The sequence below is a fragment of the Rhinolophus sinicus genome, chromosome 16, assembly GCF_057876585.1.
Source record: "Rhinolophus sinicus isolate RSI-liver-muscle chromosome 16, RSI-T2T, whole genome shotgun sequence".
NCBI classification, from domain to species: domain Eukaryota; kingdom Metazoa; phylum Chordata; class Mammalia; order Chiroptera; family Rhinolophidae; genus Rhinolophus; species Rhinolophus sinicus.
The window spans coordinates 11513380-11532722 of NC_142516.1; the positions used below are offsets into that span (position 1 = coordinate 11513380).

At 52.5% G+C, this 19343-nt stretch overlaps 1 protein-coding gene across 1 annotated transcript in view; it reads left to right on the plus strand.

The window, feature by feature from the left end:
- The first annotated feature begins 15853 nt into the window (after window positions 1-15853).
- The window catches only part of TTLL11 (tubulin tyrosine ligase like 11), a 222324-nt gene continuing 218834 nt past the window's right edge, over window positions 15854-19343 (plus strand). Inside the window, exon 1 of the mRNA XM_088793200.1 lies at window positions 15854-18945. Coding sequence (XP_088649326.1) covers window positions 18730-18945 — 216 coding nt within the window. The 5' untranslated portion in view covers window positions 15854-18729. The remainder of the gene's footprint in view (window positions 18946-19343) is intronic.

Here is a 19343-nt window from a genome sequence, read left to right on the forward strand (position 1 = left end):
CGAAACTAAGGTGTTAGGCGAAGTGACAGTAGTTTGATGTATGGGATTTACTTATTTATTTAGTTAGTTAGTTTGATTGTTGAACTTACAGCATCTTTGTGTTGCTGGGGTTGTTTCCAAGGAGCTGAGGTTCCCAGTGGTTAACTTAACCCAAAGAACTTTCCAGAAAATTCTTTAGCCTCTTTCCTTCCCTATCAATGTGATGGGCGCAGGCACAGTGGGAGGAGGAAGCTGGGGTCCTGTTTCTGGCTCTGTGACCTTGTTACGTGGCCTTGGCAGAACACTTTCTCCTCTGAGCCCGTTTCTTTAGCTATAAAATGAAGTATTGGACCAAGATGGCATCTCAACTCTTTTCCATGCCAAGAATTATATGAAACATAGTTTCTCTACTGGCGAATTTGTTGGGGGGAGATGGTGGAGTTTTGATGATTTCCTTGAGGTAGATCTAATTACCTGGGCAGTTCATTTTGGAAATTTCATTAAAATGAGAAAGGCGCCTCAGACCTTTGTTGTAAATAAATCACCCATGCTGACATTTGAAGGATAGAATATGGAGGAGGCTCGGGGATTTTGTCATCCATTTCCCTCATTAGAAATTGTTTTGTGTAGCTTTCTTGTTATGTGAGGCTGAGTTTGTTCAGAGGATTATTATGAAGGCTTTGATCTTAGAAGTTAAAGCGAAATACTTCGGAGATGATCCCCTACTTGAATTGCCTTCTGATTGGGCCAAATCCAGTCTGAAGCCTTTAGCCCTTATAGCTTCAGGCTGGCTGACACTGGAGGCTGGTGCTGCGTGGAGGGTTGGGGTGGGGAGGCTGCATCTGTGGGAGCAGGCAGAGCACTTGGAATACTGGAGGGGACCTGAGCATCGGAAGCCAAAAGGGCAGGAGTAGGATAAACTGAGTCAGAGCGTTGTTGGGGGACAAACATCTTTTTTTTTTTTTTAACTTTCATTTATTTATTAAGTGTGTTTTTCCAGGACCCATCAGCTCTAAGTCAAGTAGATGTTTCAATCTAGTTGTGGAGGGTGCAGCTCACAGTGGCCCATGTGGGGATTGAACTGGCAACCTTGTTGTTAAGAGCACTGTGCTCTAACCAACTGAGCTAACTCGCGGCCCCAGGTGACAAACATCTTAATAGAACTATCTGCAAAGACTGTGAACAGGCAGTTTGTAGAAGAGAAAACCAAAATGGCCACTAAATGTATGAAATGTTCTTTGACCTCACGAGTGGTCAGAACAATGCAAACTAAAGCCACAGTGAGATGCCATTTTGTTAGTTTGGCAAAAACGTAAACAGTTGGTAATACCAAGTATTGACCCACACGTGGGGAAATGGGTATTCTTCTCCCCTGCTGGTCGGAGTATAATGTGATGCATTACGTTTGGAGGCCAATTTGCTGCATGTATCAAAATATAACGCATGTGTACCGTTCCACACCTATAAACACATGTGTACCCTTCCACAGCAGAAGTGCTGAACAGGTATTTTGCAAGGATGTTCATTGCACGTAGCCTGTAAAAATGGACACACAGAGAAAAACAACCTGAGTGTCCATGGGCGTAGCAGAGCAGTTGAAAGAGTTGAGATAGCCAGACAATGTGGTCCTGGGCAGCTAGTAAAGAGCCTGGAGTGATTCTCTGTCGACGTGGGAAATTTCTATGAGATATGGCTCCCTTGTATGTCAAATTACGTGGCGATTATTTGCCCACGGGTCTACCTCTGTTTCTTGACTTGAGTTTCTCAAAGACAGGAACTGTGTATTTTATCTCTGGCAGAAACAGAATGAAAACCTAGGTCTGATTACCGTCAAAACCTGGGATCACTGCTGAGTTGTTGGTTTGGAATTGCTGAACTGGATGACTGGAAATTGAGGTATGAGGAGAAACTGGAGAGAAAATGGAGAGTGAAGTGACTTGCCCAAGGTCACACAGCTCTCTGCTTACTTGGCAGACAGGATCCAAATGGCTACTCTGTCTGGTGACTAATGAGATGGTTCACTCCTTTTCGGGACTGGAGAAACACACTTCACTTCTCTGAGGTTTAGTTTCCTCCTGTGAGAAATGAGGGTAACAGCAATGTGGTTTTGTTGATTTGGTAACAAGGTGATTGTATATTGCCTAGCAACCTCGCAGGTTTGCAATAAAGGTGACCCCTTCGAGTTGACAGGTGCACGCAGCAGTGGGGTTGAGAGACACACTGGACAGGCAGTGGAGCCTAGGTTTCCCAGAGAAGTAGGGGGCGGGCTGACGGAACACAATGCCCACCGAAGGCGGCCCCCAGTGCAGTGTTCCCTGTGAGTCAGCTTTGGGCTAATTGGCCGACAATGGCGCTAATGAAAAGGCCATGTTTGTTCCCTGACAAAAGCACCCACCCAGCTCCCAAGCCTGGAGACAGCTTGAACCAGTTGTGCAGCTCTCATCTTTGGGGAGGATTGCAGCCTGCTGGTGAGCTGGGGATGCAGACGCCCTCTTGTGCTGGGTCTGGGCTCCCCCTCGCTGGCAAGTCCAGTGCCAGGAATCTAGCGGGGACTGGACTAGCTCCCAGGACATCAGAATTGGGAAGACCTTAGAGGTCAGTGAAGTCCTTTTACTTTACAGATCGGCAAACTGAGGCTCCCAGATGGGATGGGCTCAGAGAGTAGCAAAAGTAGGACTGAGTCTAGACTTCTGACTTCCTGCCCCGGACTACTTTTAGTATCTGGTTGCAACCAGATATTAAAAAGTTGTGCAGAGGTGGATGTGAGGACAATGGAGAGAAGGGCTTGTCGGCAGGGAGAGCAACCTGAGCAGAGGTAAGAAAGTAGGACTGGGACGCCCAGCACGGAAATAGTAACAACCACAGCTAATGATTTTTCAGTGCCTGCTCTGCCAGGTATTGTGCCAAATGTTTGACGTTTATTCCGCATTTATTCCTCATAATGATGCCATGAAATAGGTGTTCTTGTTATTCCTATTTTGCTTTATTTCAGACGAAACTGGTTAGCTCAGAAAGGCTATGACATTGTCCCAGGTCACACAGCTTGAAAATGGCAGAACTGGGATTTAAACCCAATTTTGTCTGACTCCAGAACTGGAGCTCTGTTTTTTTGTTTGTTTTATTAAATTTATTGAGGTAACATTGATGAATAACAATATATAAATTTCAGGTATACAACATTATAATTCAACGTCTGTGTACCCGAATGCATGCTCACCACCCAAATTCTAGTTTACTTCCCCTGTCTTTGACCCCCTTTACCCAATCCACCCTTCCCCCACTCCCTTCCCTCTGGTAACCACCATTCTCTTGTCTGTACCTATGAGTTTGTTTTTGTTTATTTGTTACTTTTTTGTTTTATATTCCACGTATGAGTGAAATCATATGGTTTTTGTCCTTTTCCATCTGACTTATTTCACTCAGTGTAATACCTTCAAGATCTATCCATATTGTCGCAGTGGCAATATTTTATCTTTTTTATGGCTGAGTAGTATTCCATTTACATATATGTACCACATCTTTTTTATCCATTCATCTGTCAGTGGACACTTAGGTTGTTTCCATGTTTGGCTTTTGTAAATAATGTTTCAGTGAACATAGGGGTATATATATATCTTTATAAATTAGTGTTTGCATATTTTTCGGGTAAACACCCAGAAGAGGAATTGCTGGATCATTTGGTAGATCTATTCTTAATTATTTGAAGAACCTCATACTGTTTTCTAGAGTGACTGCACTGTAACTCTTAGCCAGTCTTAACACCCAGGCGTAGATCAGACATGTGGAAATACTGGCACGTAATAGGCTTCAAAAATGTGAGTTGACAATTTTCGTGATTCAAACTCACTTTTTTCAAATGCCTACTAAGTGCCCAGCATTTCCACATGCATTATGTATACGTGGGGTGTTAATTTTATTACTAATACTATTATTGTGATTACCTTCTTTGATCAATGTGTCAGTTCTGCCACATAAGGATAAGTTCCCCCAGTTTTAGTTGGGGAGCTGAGGTCCAGAGAAGTGAGGTGGCCTGCTCACAGACACACAGCTGGCTGGTGACAGAGCGAGGCATCGGACTCAGAGAGATAAGCCTAAAGGATGGCCTGGCCAAGTCTCAGGAGGTGGGGAGGGATGGGGCAGGACCGGGCACAGGGCTGCAGCCTCTTCCTGGCTTCCTGACAGCGCTATTGTTTGAAGCCCGTTCTTGGACATCCAGGAAATGGGCGACATCACTCCCAACAAAGGAGAGGAAGCTGCTTGAATGTTTCAGCTCCACCTCACGCGCTGGCCCTGGGGCTGGAGATGGGAGCCCAGCCAAGGCCGCCTGACCCCTCTGCTCAGCCCGGCTGCCCAACCCCCACCCTGGTGTCTGGCCTGCTCCCTGTCCTCTCTGCTGGCCAAATCCTAACCCTTCCAGCTTGACTGGCAGACCTGCCGGCCCTAGGAGGCATCCCCAGAGCTCCACTGATGCCCCTCTTTTTGAGGGCCTGCAGCTCTTGAGTCCTGTTGGATGGAGCTCACCTTGCACTATGCCCCCTGGCGGGATAGGTAGCAGCCCCTTTAGTTCTGGCTCTAGCTCTGGCTCTGCCTCACAGGGCCTCAGTTTCCCCATCTGTATGGAGGCAGAATTGATCAGCTAAGGCTAGTCTGGGTCAACTCAAAGAGCTCTTTCACCTCTGATGCTCTGGAATTCTGAGTCAAAGCATCTTTCCTGCCTGGATGAAGAGGAAGAATTGCCATTGGCAGCACCTGGGGTCCCAGAAAGAGGAGGATGAGGAGTTGCAGGGAGCAGAGCTGTCACTGAGGATGAGACAGGCAACTAGGTAAAGCAGAAATTGAGGATGGTCTGTCTACTGGGCTCTAGAATCAGATAGGTCTGGGTTCAAACCCATTTCTGCCACTTACTAGCTGTGTGACCTTGAGCAAGTCACTCCAGCTCTCTGAGCCTTAGTGTCCTCACCCATGAAATGCATGCAGTAAGATCTACTTTGCAGAGAGATTGGGAGAATTAAATGGGGCCATGGGCATAAAAGGGGCACAAGCACATGGTGCCTTTTCCCTCACTTCGGTGACTTTTCTGGCAGGAATTGGACTGAGATGGAGAAATAGACACTGCAGCATCCTAATTAAGAAACTCAAGGCTCTGGTGGAACTGGGAGAATAAAGACACTCTTCTGTTTCCTGACTCTCCACGAGCGTGTGTGAAGCAAGGCCCATCAGTCGATGGGAGAGTTCTATGCCTGGCATTTGGCAAGATCACAGGTCACTGTTGCCCAGGGTTGCAATGTCCCATGAGCTTGTCTTGATATAGAACAGAAAACACAGCCTGTGTGAGTGGAACATGCCCTTGGTGGTCGTCTGTTTCATTGTCTAATCTAGAGCACAGTTAAGTGAGGCCCAGAAATGTCAAAAATCTCCTTCCCGGAGGTCACAGAGCCAGTCAGGACTGGAATCCAGGCCTCCTGCCTCCCAGTCTAGGGCTCTTTCCATTGAGGAAGGCCATGGGATCTGAGAGGTTCCCTCTTTACGCCCCAGCTCCAGCCCAGACTCTTGTCAGCAAGTGGAAGGGGGGCAGGCTCATCTGTGCTGGCAGAGAAAGGATGGTCCCAAGCTCCATCCCTCATAGACAGCCTTTCTCCTGGGGCTCCCCAGCATTCGTGACCTGGCCCATCCAGCCAGGGCTGGTGATGTTGGCCCATTTCTCCACCTCTCTGACCTCAGGCTTCTCTTTTGTCAAACTGACATCTTGAAGCCCTATAAAGATGAGGAGTTGTTATAGACCTTTAATTTTGGTAATAGTATTAATTGAGCACCTGATATGTGCTACATGATTGCCCCAGGCCCAGAGCCACCCTGTAAGGGTGGCATCTCACAGATGAGGACATGGACGTACAGAGAAAGGAGGGATTTATCCAAGGCCACATGAGCTGCCAGTGGCTTCTCTGAGACCAGAACTGCAGTCCCTGCTTCTAGTCCAGGGGAGTCCTCTCCCAAATACTGCACGGTCCCAGCCTGGCAACCTAGCCATACTGGGGGCAAGAGAGGGGCGGACAGGAGAAAAGAGGAGGGGGGAGGTTAGGAAACCCCCCTCGCTCCCCACAGCTGCCTATCATAGGGAACAAATCTCCAGGAAGCCCAGCGGGTGGCTGGGTCCCAGCGCTGATTGCAGGAGATGGCACGAAGGCCCAGCGGTTGCCATGGCGACTTCCTGAATCCCAGCAACTGTTCCTGCTGAGGCTTTTGGAAGTGGAGACATACCTGGGCCCCCAGCCGGGCCTTTCCGAGGGGGAGGAGGTAGGGGAACCTGGTGTGTCTGCCCACATAGAATCCACACACATGTGCGTGAGCTGTAGCTGCAGCAGGCATGTGGCCAGAGCGCACACTCAGGCCTAGGGTGCAGAAATCCATGCGTGGCTGGGCGCAAACCGTGCTGACAGTGAGCGGAGCCTCTAGGGATGAGAACAAGCCGAGGAACAGAGGAATTCGGGAAGGGGGTTCTTGGCAGAGGCATCGACAGGGAGGCACTGGAGAGCAGGCCCGGGAGCTGGGCAGGAGGATGAAGTTGGCAGGGCTGGGGCATGTGGGGCTTTGCGTGCCAGTCCAAGGAGCTTGGACCATCCCCTGGAGGCACTGGGGAGCCAGGGAGGGCTTTGAGGCAGGGAGAGAGCATGGTCGGACCTGAGATCCATCGCTCTGGCAGCCCAGGGAGGGTGAGTCAAAGGGTGAGGATGAAGGCAGGGAGACCAGTGTGGACGGTGGTCCTCCTTGTCTGGCTCTATTTTTAAAAATTTGCATTTATACTTTCTAACAGCTACCATTCACTTGTTTGTAATGGCTGTTGTTTATTGGCTGTCTTCCCCACTAGGATGTCAGCTCACAAGAGCAGAGGGCTTTGTCTGGTTCATTTGTTGATGTATATCGAGCACCAAGGAGAGCGCCTGCTACATAGGAACACAGTAAATACTTGCTGAATGAATGAATGCGGCCTGGACGAGAGGCATGCCAGAGGGGATGGAGAAAAGTGTAAGGACTGAGAGAGACGTAAAAGGTAAAATGGTGTTTGGATCAAGGTTGGTTGGTCAGTTGGTGGACGTATTCCTGAGACCTCTTCTGAGTTGGTGGGTGTGGCCCCAGCACGTGCTGTTTTGGCTCAGGAGTAAGGCTGTGGGGTGATTCCAGGTGGGATGCAGGATGCCAGCGCCGTGAAGAACTGGAGGACCAGACGGGGAAGCTGAGGTAGGCCCCGCGTGCTGTGCACTGGGCCTGAGTGCTCTGGGAGGGAGCTTTAGGGTCACTGTCATTGACTGACTGTCCAGGGTCTTCCCCTGACTCCTTGGGGGTTGGGGTCTGCAGCATCTCCTAGATCACTGCTGTCCAACACACACATAACAGGCCACACATGAGAGCCACATACGTCATTTTCAATGTTCTAGGAACACATTACAAAATTAAAAAGAGACAGATGAAGTTAGTTGAATAGCGTATTTTACTTAACCCAATATGTCCACAATATTATCATTTCAACAGGTTATCAATATAAAGAATTATTGTGGAGATATTTGACTTTTTTTTTGGGTACAAAGTCTTGAAAAACCGCTGTGTATTCCACACTTGCAGCACACTTCAGTTTGGACTAGCCACATGTAGCCCGTGGCTACTGAATTGGACAGCACAGCTCTAGACTCCGAGCCACCGAGCAGTGCTGAGGTCCTGGGCGGGGCTGAGGATACAGAGGTGACTGGGAGACACCAGCTGATTAGGGCTAGAGTTGGGGGAAGGGACCACATATGTCAGCGCCCAGTCTTTTCTGCTGCCGGTCTGGGTTCAGCCCTTCTCCCTTGATCACTCACTCACTCGACAGATTTTTATTCAGCATTTACTATGTGTGAGGCGCTGTGCTAGGTGCTGGGTCTAGAGCAGTGAATTGGGCATGGAGTGGTAATTCTTGTAATGCCGTTCCCATCTTCTAGATGAGGAAGCTGATCCTCAGAGAAGTTGAGTGCCTAGCGGAAGGTTACACAGCTAGTAACCCTCTGAGTTCTTTCCCCTGCCCCATGTTGCAAGGATCACCTAGATGTAAGTAACGCCCCCAGGAAGGAGGAGGGTGGGGTATATAGGTGGGATCTACAGAGGGACTTCCCCAAGGAAACCCATGGCCCTAGGCTCCACACCTCCCTGGAAATATGCTTCCTTCCTCTCTTCCTCAATCTCCTTGCCCCCAACCTGAGCTTTCATACCCAGGGCCTTGGAGCCAGTATTTCCTGATGAACCTGCATTTAGGCCATCTCCTTCCTGGATCACACTCAATCCAGCAACCCCACAAAAGGGACAGTGATTGGTGACCACTGTTGACCTGGTGACAGCTCCAGAGGCTGGACTGGGGCCAGCCTGGATGTCTCCAACCTGAGAGCACTGTTCTTAGTGCTCAAAGGTATGGGTGGGTTCAAGCCCTGATGCCTTTTTTACCAGCTGGTGACCTTGGGGACGAGACTCGGACCCTCAGGCTTTGGGTCCTGCCTCCATAAATGAGCAGAGTAGCCCCCAGGATGAGGCCGCATAATGTCTCCAAAATCAGTGTCCATAGGAAGGGTTGCACAAGGCTTGGAAAGGGATCATTTTTCAAGAAAGACAAACTCTTCTGGGTTTTGTTAGAAACCCTGACTCAGTGGCCTCCAGCAGCTGGGGGTCTGGCGGGGGTTCCTCAGGAGAGGAAGCCCTGAAACATGTGCCTGGGGTCTGGGTTCCAGAGATGTATCTGACCCAAGAGGTCTCTTCCTTTGAGGTCTCCTTCATCCTACCATGTTTCCCCGAAAATAAGACCTAGGCGGACAATCAGCAATAAGGCGTTTTTTGAAGCAAAAGTTAATATAAGCTCCGGTCTTATTTTATTATAATATAAAACCGGGTCTTATCTAACATCATATAATATAAGACTGGATCTTATATTAATTTTTGCTCCAAAAGACTCATTAGAGCTGGTGGTCTGGCTAGATCTTATTTTCGGGAAAACGGTATCATTTACTAAGTGCCTAGTGCCAAGTGGCCACTGAGTGAATTAAACAGCTCTTCTTTACAGATGAGGCAACTGAAGCACAGAAAGGTTTGGCAAGTTGCTCGAGGTCACCCAGCCAGGAAGTGGCAGAGCTGGGCTTTAAGCCTTGGCCTCCTCATCCAAAGCCATTGCCTCTGGCCTCTGCCCAGCGTGCCAAGGGGTCAAGGGCTGTCGCTCACGGCAGCTGCCTCCCAGATAGCCTGGGTCCCTCGAGGGTTGGAACATCCCGCAAGACACTCGTGTGGGGCCGAGTGCAGCCGGATTCACAGGTTGAAGACTGTTCCTCCTGGCTTCCGGACTCCGTGCCTTCCCCCACAGCCCCTTCCCCGGCCACCTCCCTTCCTGGCCTGGTGCTGGGGGTGACCAGCGGGTGGGGTGGCATCCGGGCTAGGGCTGGAGCTGTGAAGAGGGTGTCTGGGCAGAGACTGATGGCCTGTCAGTTGGCTGCCAGCACATCCACAAATTCTTTGTCTGTGCAGCACAGGGGATTGCAGGGGGTGGGGGGTGGTGTGGCGAGTTGGGGGGACTGCGACATCTCCATGGCCGGCTGCCTCTGCTCTTGGCTAGCCCTTAGGCTTGGTCTGGGGTGTGTGCGCACACATGTGTGTTTGTGTGTTTGTGTCTGGGGAAGTCAGGCCCCTGTCCCCTGCTTTGGGGCAGGCAGATAGGACTTCAAATCCTGGTTCTGCTCCCCACTTGCTGGTCTCTTTCCTGTTTCCTGTCCTGTACCTCTGTTTCCCCATTCGTATACCGGGTCTGTCCAGGTCTGACATACTGTCATCTAGGTAAAGCTGAGCTTAGAACATTTGGAAATTCTAGAGGACTTGGAGTTCTCCTGATGGAAGGAGCAGCAGAGGCTGAGCCTCAGAACTGTCTGAGGGAGGCATTGAGGGGGCCAGGGAGGTGAACCCCCTGACCCCACAGGGTCTGTCAGTAAGGCAAAAGCTGCTCCTGTTTCCAGCCTGGGCACCCTGGCCGACTGTGCAGGGAGGTGGGGCTGACAGAGGGGTGGCCAGGGAGGAGGTGAGAACAGAAACTGTCATATGTCCTGAAAGAAACAGTCCCCCCTCCCCAGGCCACCCATATACATGGTCCTGCCAGGTCACCTGGCCCCAAAGGACACACACACACACACACACACACACACACACACACACGCAGAGTCACAAAGCCCTGCTTGCACAGCCTTCCCTGAAACAGTCAGTCATTCCTATCACGTAGCCACTGCTGGGGAGCCACACGCAGCTCCACGGTCTCACAGGGAGGGCGCCAAGTCACTGCATGCGCCATCACAGCCCACCCCACTCACACAGGCATATCTGCAGATGGACTTGTATGCACACTCACACACACACACACAGGGTCACAGGATACCCGGTCCCAACCGCACAGGCACAAAGCCCTACGTATAGTGACATGCTGACTCGCAGAATCCTAGGTGCCCTGAGGCACACAGACCCTTGCTGCCAGCAATCATGGAGCCCACACATGCATGCATGTCCCATTGTGGGGGAGCCCACCCTGTTACCAGCTCTTTGGGGAACCACATTGAATCCTCATAGACGCACAGTGTCACATCTGGGTGGTGAGGTCTAGGGTCAGTGGGCTCCTGATCCCTGTTTGATAAAAGGAGCTGGATGGCCTCTTCCTCCAGCGTTTCCCAGCAACCCCCACCCCCACCCCTCCCGACACCCAGCCTCAGCACCCTAAGCACTAGGCATCCTTTCTCTGAGCTGATGTCCCCTTTAGTTCGGCGGGGGTAAGTGCAGTGATTGCCTCAGAGAGGGGTAAACAGAGGCTGGAGAGGAGGAGGGGATTGCCCTGGGACGAGGCAGGTGATGTCAGAGGCAGGATTCTAACCAGGGGGGTTGGGCCCCCCAAACCCGCGCTCTCCCAGCCGCCCACTCCCCAAATGCGGGCCTGGGGACTCCGCCGCGTGCTCCGTGCCCCTCCGCCCCAGCACCCAAGGTTGTCGGGCACAAAGCCACTTGGCGGCGCTCAAGGGAGCGCGCGTGGGAGCGCGCGCGGGGGGCCCGCGCCTCCGGCCAAGATGTTCCCTCTCGGCGTGATTGACAGGCTCGAGTGCCGAGAAACAAAATTGTTTATGCGCTAATGAATAAGGCCCTGATTGCAAGATCCTGTTTGGAAAATTATAGTGCGGCGGCGGCGGCGGCCGCGGCGGCCCAATTACAGCCCGCGCGCTGCATATTCATTTCGTCTCTCCTTTGCATCGAGATGAACGGGCGGCCCCGCGCCCTGCAAAGGCAACGCCAAATTTAGTCCCAGGTTCCGCACTCCTCCGAGCCATTGTCTGCCCCGGGCCACCTGCCTCCTGCCGTCCTGATTGCTGGCCACTGGCGCGTGCCGGACGGCGTGAGGAGGGAGGCCCAGAAAGTTCGTCCTACCCCTCCTCCGTGCACCCCTTCTCGCTGTCCTCTCCCTGCCTTCCCGTTTCCCTATCCCTCTCTCTCTCCTTTTCTCTCTTTCTGTCTCTGTCTCTCTCCCCGTGTCGCCCTCCTTTCTCCGTGTGTCTGACACACTTTCTCTCTAGATCTCTATCTCTGAGTGTGCATCTCTCAGGTGTAGAGTGAAACACATGAAACTTTTCAGCCCCTTCTCCCCTCCCAGCTCCAGCTGCAGAAATTCCCTAGGTTCCTGGTTCCTTGGGGACAATAGGAGCAGTGACTGGCACGTGTCTGCTCCGTGGAGGCCATGGAGATCTGAGTGGATCCCACCTGGCCTTGGTTTTGAGGCTAGGGTGGCTTGGCCAGCCCCACAAGCCAGGCTGCTGAGGAGAAAGCAGGACTCCCTGTCACTGCATCTCCTGCCTCCCTCATGCATCCCCTGCACACATCCTGTAGCTCAGGCACCTGGCCCCACCAAGCTAGGCTCTCCCGCGTTGGTGCCTTTGCACAAGCTGTTCTCGTGCTGGCACACCCGCCTGTCCTCCCAGACCCATCCCAAGTAGAGGGGCAGCTCCTTCCCAGGGCACCCTGGTTTCGAGGTGTGTCCTAACAGTGGGCAGGGGTAGACACATCCTTCCCCAGGGGCCTGACCCGCGAGGTCTGGGCACTGGGACCAAGTTGCCTTCATGTGCTAGTGCCCAGTTCAGGCCTGACCAATCTAAACACACCTCCTCTCTGATCTGGGGACATATTCAGCTCATCCTTGAGTGTTGATGGGCAGGAGTGGATCTGAGGCTGGGAGGGAGGGCGTGGGGGCCCCCAGCCCACATGGACCCCACAGGCCAGGATCCTTGAGCCAGCAACAAACATGTATGTCTGCCCCTTCTCACTGGGGCCATTGCTTTAGTTGACAGGTACCTGTTGGCCCAGGTGTGGCCAGCATGTCTCATGGTGATGGTAATGGTGGCAGGTGCTTTTCTGAGGGTGGGGACCATGCACAGGGTGAGGCTGTGTTCATCCCTGTCTCTCCCTGAGGCCCCTGGAGTGACCAAGACACTTTTTCCTGGGGTGGGAATTGGGGGACCCAGATATGAAGAAAAATGAAAACCACATATACCAACTGGCCTAGACACACATCCTCATCAGAGACATACAAAGTAGCACACATAGTGTCTCTCTTCTGTCTCTGTCTCTGTCCCTGTCCCTGTCGCCATCCCCATCCCTCCCTCCCTCCCTCCCTGAAAGATCAAACCATCTGAGACCCGGACAGGCTGGTCCCAGGGGCCGTGTATGGGGCAGCACTGCCCTCTGGTGGCTATCGGGCAATCTCTGTCAGGCCCAGACTGGCTTCTCAGAGTCAGTGCTGAGCTGTAATGGGGGTACCCAGACCCAGGCAACTGGGACTCCCAGGGAAGAAAAGGCATTTAAGTGTCCCTGAGGATGCGGGTCTCTAGAGTTCCTATCCCCGTGTACTCCAGGAGCAGAACTTGCAAACAGCAGGGCCTGTCCAGGGATAGTGAGAGGTAGGGAGCTCCCTGTCATGGGAGGTATACATGCTGAGCTGGAGCCACCTGCAGATTCACAGGCTTTAGTGGCAGAGTGTACAACCTCGGAAGTCATCACCAGCTTGGGATGACATGTCCAGCCTTATCCTAAACCCAGCCAGTCCTCCCATTCAGTTTATTCATTAACCATCAAACTTGAGAACTTCTCAGCACTTGGACCATTGGTATGAGATGGGTGGTGGGAAATAAGGTAGCAGAGATGGCAAAGCCACATCTTCGGGACCTTCAAGGCCAGTCTTAGGAGCATGGACTTTATTTGGTGGTAACAGGGATTTGGGAACAGGCTCAGACAGGGAAGTGACATGGTCAGCTGGGCATGTAAGAGCCAACTAATGAGAAGAGACAAGGGCAGGAGGGCCAGCCAGGAGGCACAGCAGTGGCCTGGACCAGGGCAGGTGCAGGAGAGGGTGGTGAAAAGGATGCAGATTCCAGGGTTATTAAGAAGATTGACTCGACAAGCTTTGCTGAGGGATTGGCCCTGGAGGAGGTGAGCATCATGGTGAGGTTACCATGGGGGTGTCAGGGCTGGGTAAGGGGTGAGGGGAGAGATGATGAGAATTATTTGGATCTGTTGAGCCTGAGAGCCAGGGGGAGGTCTGGGGGAGGTATCCAGATAGTGGGTGAAATCAAGTCTGGTGGCATCCACATGGCAGTTGGAAGGTTATTGATTGACAGGTAGTTGAAAGCCCAGGTGACCCAGGCAGGGCCCTTAGAAGCCCTACGCATTGACAAGATGATGGCACTCACCCTATCTCCACTCGTCAGATAGAAGGCTAGGATGCTAAATTGTAAAATAACATTTACATGCATTAAAAAAATTTTATTATCGCCAAGTGGATGGGTTTGTAAACGCTGACATTTTCCTTCCCCTCTTACTGTTTGGGCGCTCCTGGTCTGATGGTGCCCTGAGGCTGCCTGCCTGCCTGCCTGCTAGGTGATCCAGCTCCAAATCCAGGCAAGAACAGGGAGGTGAGAAGCTCAGGAAACAGCAACTGTCAGGGTCAGAGGGGAGCAAGAAGCTCACAGAGCCTGAGAAGGAACAGTCAGGGAGGGAGGGGGACAACCAGGAGACTGTTGCGTTGTCAGAGCCAAAGAAAGAGAGAATTTCAAGAAAAAGAGTGTGGTCAGTCCTATGGAAACCAGAGAGGCTGAGGAGGTGAGGACTGGAGGTGTGCTCCAGAGGTGGCAGGGGGACTGCCGGTGGCCGTGGTGCAGACACTCGCTCGAATAGGAAGTGGGTCGCCCCTCCGGTTAGGAGTTCCTGCACAGCGGGACCAGCCTTGGACACGGAAACCTGGGTGCTCTGACCTCGAGGCTCCTCCAGACTAAGAACGGGAGGTTATGGGACCCCAGGGCAGGGGTTGAGGGGAGCTGGCGTGGGAAGGAGGAAAGAAGGCCAGCACATCTGTGGATCCGCAGCGGGAGCCGCTGGGCGGCCGGTGGCAGTCCTTCCTCTGATCACAAGAGGGCAGCATAAGAACAGGTCCTGCCTTGGCCTGGCATCTGCACGTTAGGGACTGTATTTCCAGATCCTGCCCTGTGATCTTGGGGTCCCTGGGTCTCAGTTTCTTTCCCTGCAAAATGTGGCAATTGGACACCATAATCTCTCGGGACCTGTTGGAGATTCCCTTCATTTCGTAGGGAGAAACACAGACCTACAAATGTGCACAGACCCTGTGTCAACAGCATGCGTGCATATACATATATGCACATGTACACGCAAGCTGGGGTGCACACGGACACGTGCTCATGGGCACACTTACAGGCACATGCAGATCCACAGGGGGTCGTGTCTTCCTCAGAGCACACATCACTCTTCCAGGCCTCCTGGGGCTCCAGGTCCAGGCTTGGGGCAGATGAGACTTTGGCCTCACCCCTCAGCAGATACGGGTGGCCTGGACCTGAAAACGTGGCAATGGAGGGTGTCTTGGGCACCATCTTGGGTGATGTAACCAAACGTCTTCAGGTCCAGCGAGTTGTGGCACATATAGAAGATTCTGGAGGAGGGGAGGTGTAAGGCATGACCTATACCTGCAGCCACCAGGCCCCATACCTGTCGGGTCCCCAGGGGCTGAGGCTAAGCCAAGGAGCCTCCAGGCCTGTGGACAGGTCATACAGCATTAGGACCGAGCCCTTATCTCTTGGTGGGTTTGACCTCGGCAGAGAGACTGGGAGATAAGAAGGGCCAGGCCATGCTCTAGGGTGAGGGTGATGGGGTCCCAGCCACCCGTGCAGGGAACGAACAGACGCAGGCCAGGTGCAGTGGGGACAGGAGCAATTAAGGGATGTCTGAGTTTGCCAGGGGCAGAGTCTGGGGATACCAGGGCAGCTGTGACCTGCAGGGCAGCCCTTGACCTGAGCCAGAGCTGGCTATGGCCTTGACCTCCGAGGGTACAGGGGCTCCAGCCAGATCCTGGCCACAGAGGATGCTAGGAGGGAAGGAACCCGAGTGAAAGGCCGGAAGCCATCCCAGTTCTTAGGGGGGAGCCAAGGTAGTGTGGCTGGGGTGCTTGGAATGTCCCTTCTTTGGGTGCCCACTTTGAGCCTGGTGCATTGCAGCCCACTTCTTATTTGGTCCTTATCAGCCCTCAGACCCGGTGGCACTGGCGCTTCCATCTTGGAATTTTTAAAATTGGGATATAATTTATCTACCATAAAATTCACCATTTTAAAGAACACAATTCAGTGCTTTCGGGTATATTCACAGGAGAGGCTGCAGGGTCTGGTGGGCTCATCTGCTCAGGCACTGAGCCCCTCTGTGCAGCCCTAGAAACTAGGAGCTCATGGGAGGTAGGCCAGGGGACCAGCCAGAGGGATTGGGGGTGTGTGGAGCCATGTCAGGGGAGGTACCACAGAGAGGCAGAGAACTGGCTGCCATCGGTCCGAGGTCACACAGTAAGTATGTACTAAGATAAAGTTCACTCAGGTCTGCCTGCCCGATGATCCAAGGGTTTTTCCCATTGCCCCATTCACCCTCCAACTCCATGGTTTTAAATGCCTCTGCTTTAGAATGTGTTTCAGTTTGTCTCAGTATTTTTAGGATTTTTTTTTCCTCCCCCATCTCCCAGGTTTGGTTGGAAAGGGAGGGAGCAGAGGTGGGTGTCAGAGAGGTCTCCTCTGCCTCCCAAATTGCCTCTGGATTCTTCTCCAGGCACACCTCCTGCTCTCCCTGTAATCCCCTGGCCTCTTAAGAAGCTGGAAGAACAATTGCTAATCAGCTTCCGAGAGAGACTGGGGAATGAATGGGGGAGTCAACAACACGCCTCAATTGCTGACAGCTGGTTCCCTTCACAAGCGGCAGCTCCAGTGCTGGCTCCTAGCTCCTTTCGCAATTCCAGTTTTTCCTCCTCCTGCCAGATTTTCTCAGGTCTTTTCAGGTTTCTTCCATGACCTGATGAAGCCAAAGGGGTTGAGACACACCCCTCCATCCACCTGAAACACCCCTTCCTTCACATACCTCCCTATGGTGCGGCCCCCAAAATGCTAATCATATTTTTATCTCTGAGCCTTTGCACACCCTACTCGTTCTGCGTGGACAGCCCTTCTCTAGCTGACAAACTTCTACCCATCTTCTAAGGTTCATCTTGCATGTCACCTCCTCTGTGAAGCCCTCCGAGATCTCTCCTGCTCCTCCAAGGCAAATTCCCTGCTTTGGGCTCCCCTAGCAGTGCCCACATTGTAATATTCACAGAAAAGTCCTTTTCACCAGTGTCCAGCACTGGGCCTGGCCATATGAGCAAGTGGTATGACAGCACGATGCAGTGGGAAGAGCACTGGAAGTGGAGTCCAGTCATGGCTCCGATTCGTAGGTGGGCAAATTACGAGGTTGAATTGCTTCTCTGACTTGCCTTTGTCTGGCTGCCTCCCACTCCTCCTCCTCAAGGTCTCAGTTTCTCCATGGCTTCTTTGGGTAGCCGCCTCTGACCCCTACCCTCCATATACCCTCCCAGGGCTCCCTCGCCTCCCCTCGTCCCATTAGGAATGACTCACTCAGTGTCCTTGGGCTCCTATAGGGTAGCAGTCCTGACTGCATGGTCACCATGGCATCCCCAGCACTTGATGAATGAATGAGTGAATGAATGAATGAATAGAACCTTGAGTTTCTCATCTGTAAAGTGGAGATAGTAGTAATTCTGCTCTTTCAGGGCAGCTGCGAGCATTGGCTAAGATCAAAGTTTGCTTTTTGCCAACTCTCAGTACTTCCTCTCTACGTATGATTGTAAATGTTTATTGAAGGGAACCCTATTCCCCAAGGCTGTTCTCATGGGATTCCCGCAGGCAGGGAACCTGCAGGGCTCCTCAGAGGAGCAGCCTGCATGCTAATGGGCGGGTGGAGGGTGTGGAGGGGCTGAGCATTTGTGCAGTCAGTCTGGCCGGCCTGGGGCATCTCTCCACCCCCAACCTGAAACTCCAGACTGAGCCCCAAGTTACAGCTGCTGAGGAAGCAAGATCAGAAAGGGTGTGGAGGAGAGCACGGCAAGTGGTGGTTCTGGCCCACACGGGGGCAGGGGAGAGGCCGGACTGGGGCCTGTCCATGCTGGTAGAGCACACAGTGTGTCTCCCTGCCACAGCTTGGCCCGTCTCCGTGTTCTCTGTCTCCCTAGTAGCCTGTGAGTCCCATAAGCACGAGGCCTGGGTGTTCTGCTCAGCTCTGCATCCTGAGCATGAAATCCGATACACAGTGTGTAGTCAGCAAAGGGTACTGAATGAAAGAATGAGTGACAGACGTGGACTCCTGAGCACTGGTGATGGGCCAGTATCCTGGGATGGGAAGGACGGGTGGGGTGGTGGAGTCTGGGCCTTGCTCCTGTGTGGGCCCTGGGGAAATCCATCTTCCCTTCCAATAGGAACTGCCCCAACAATAAGTCTGTAATGTGAAGTGAGAATCAGCATCCAATAGTATCCCTAATGGTCAGTATAATAAAAATAAAATGTCAACCACTTACATTTGCAGGACACTTTGTAGTTTATATCCATTTCCTCATTTGATGGGAACATTCAAAAATGTTCCCATTTAACAGATGAGGTAAGTGAGGCTCTGAGGGTAAGGGCTGTGATGGTGGAAGTCCAGGTCTGTGGAAACCCAGAGGTGACCCCAATCCGGCGCCCCAATCCTCTTGCGAGGCCTGGACCACAGGCCCCTCTTGCTAGGGCTTTCCTCCTTCAAATCTGATCTGCTCCCTTGGCAGCTGTGTTCTGGGGCTCAGTCTGGAATATCAGGTTTTTCTAACCCCAAAGCTTAGTCTCTTTCTGTTGAGTCATTCCTCAGACTCCAGCCAGAGGAGGGGGTGGGGGCCGGCCAGCGTGGCAGGAGTGGTAGGAACTGGGGCTTGTGGCATAAGAATGACTGAATTTGAACTCAGGCTCCCCTGCTAACCGTGTGAACTTGGGCAGGTTGTACACTCAGCCAAGATGCTGGCCCCTCACCTGTCTGCTGGGCACAAGAAAGAGGCTTCCCTCTGCCCGTTGCCCAGGTGGTTCTCCCTTCCAGGAACACCCTTCCTGCCTTGTCCACCTGGGTGTGAGTGCAGGGGCCAGTCTGGTGCGCAGCCTTTCCTAACGTTCCTTTCAGACTGACCTCTCCCTCCTTCCCTGGTGCCCTGGAGACCCGCACATCCTATGCTCAGCTCTCGGGTGTTCACTCTGAGCCAGGCGCTGTGTCAGGCTCCGAGGATACAACAGTGTCCTGTCCGCAGGGAGCTCGCTCACAGATGGATGAGGGAAACCAATGCTAAAAAGCAATGTCAAGTGTGACCAGGAGGACGAGGAAGCCCGGGGTGGTCGCCCTGAGGGGGCTTCTCTCCTCTGCCAGGATCCTTCACCTAGCTCCCTCTCGTCTCCCTCCAAGCTTTCTGAGTCTCCTGGGCTGGAACTGAAGAGACCTCCTCAAAGCCATGGTTCTTGGGCCTTAACTCTGCTGCTGGGATCTCACAAGCTAACAAAAGTGAGTAAAAGCAAACACATGTCACTCAGTGAGTGGTTATTATGGGCTGGCCTCTTGATAAGAATTTTACCTGCATTATCTGCTTTAATTCTCAACAATGTTCTCAGTTCCAGTTTACAGAGAGAAAACTAGAAACGACTAGACAATGTGTCTGCCCCCCCCATCCCTTGGGAGGTTGGCAGACAGTATTGCAGTCCCCAATTTCCCTCCTGACCCCTGGGCCACCCACGGTTTCCCCTCTCCTCCTCAAATTCCCATGGGGTTTCCCAGCCCACCACCACACACCCCTGGCACCCCTCAGTGTCCCTTTCTCACACCCACCACCAAAGGGAGAAGAAACACAGATCAGGAGAAGCTGAAGGCAGGGACATTTGGCCACCCCCACAGCCAGGTTTATT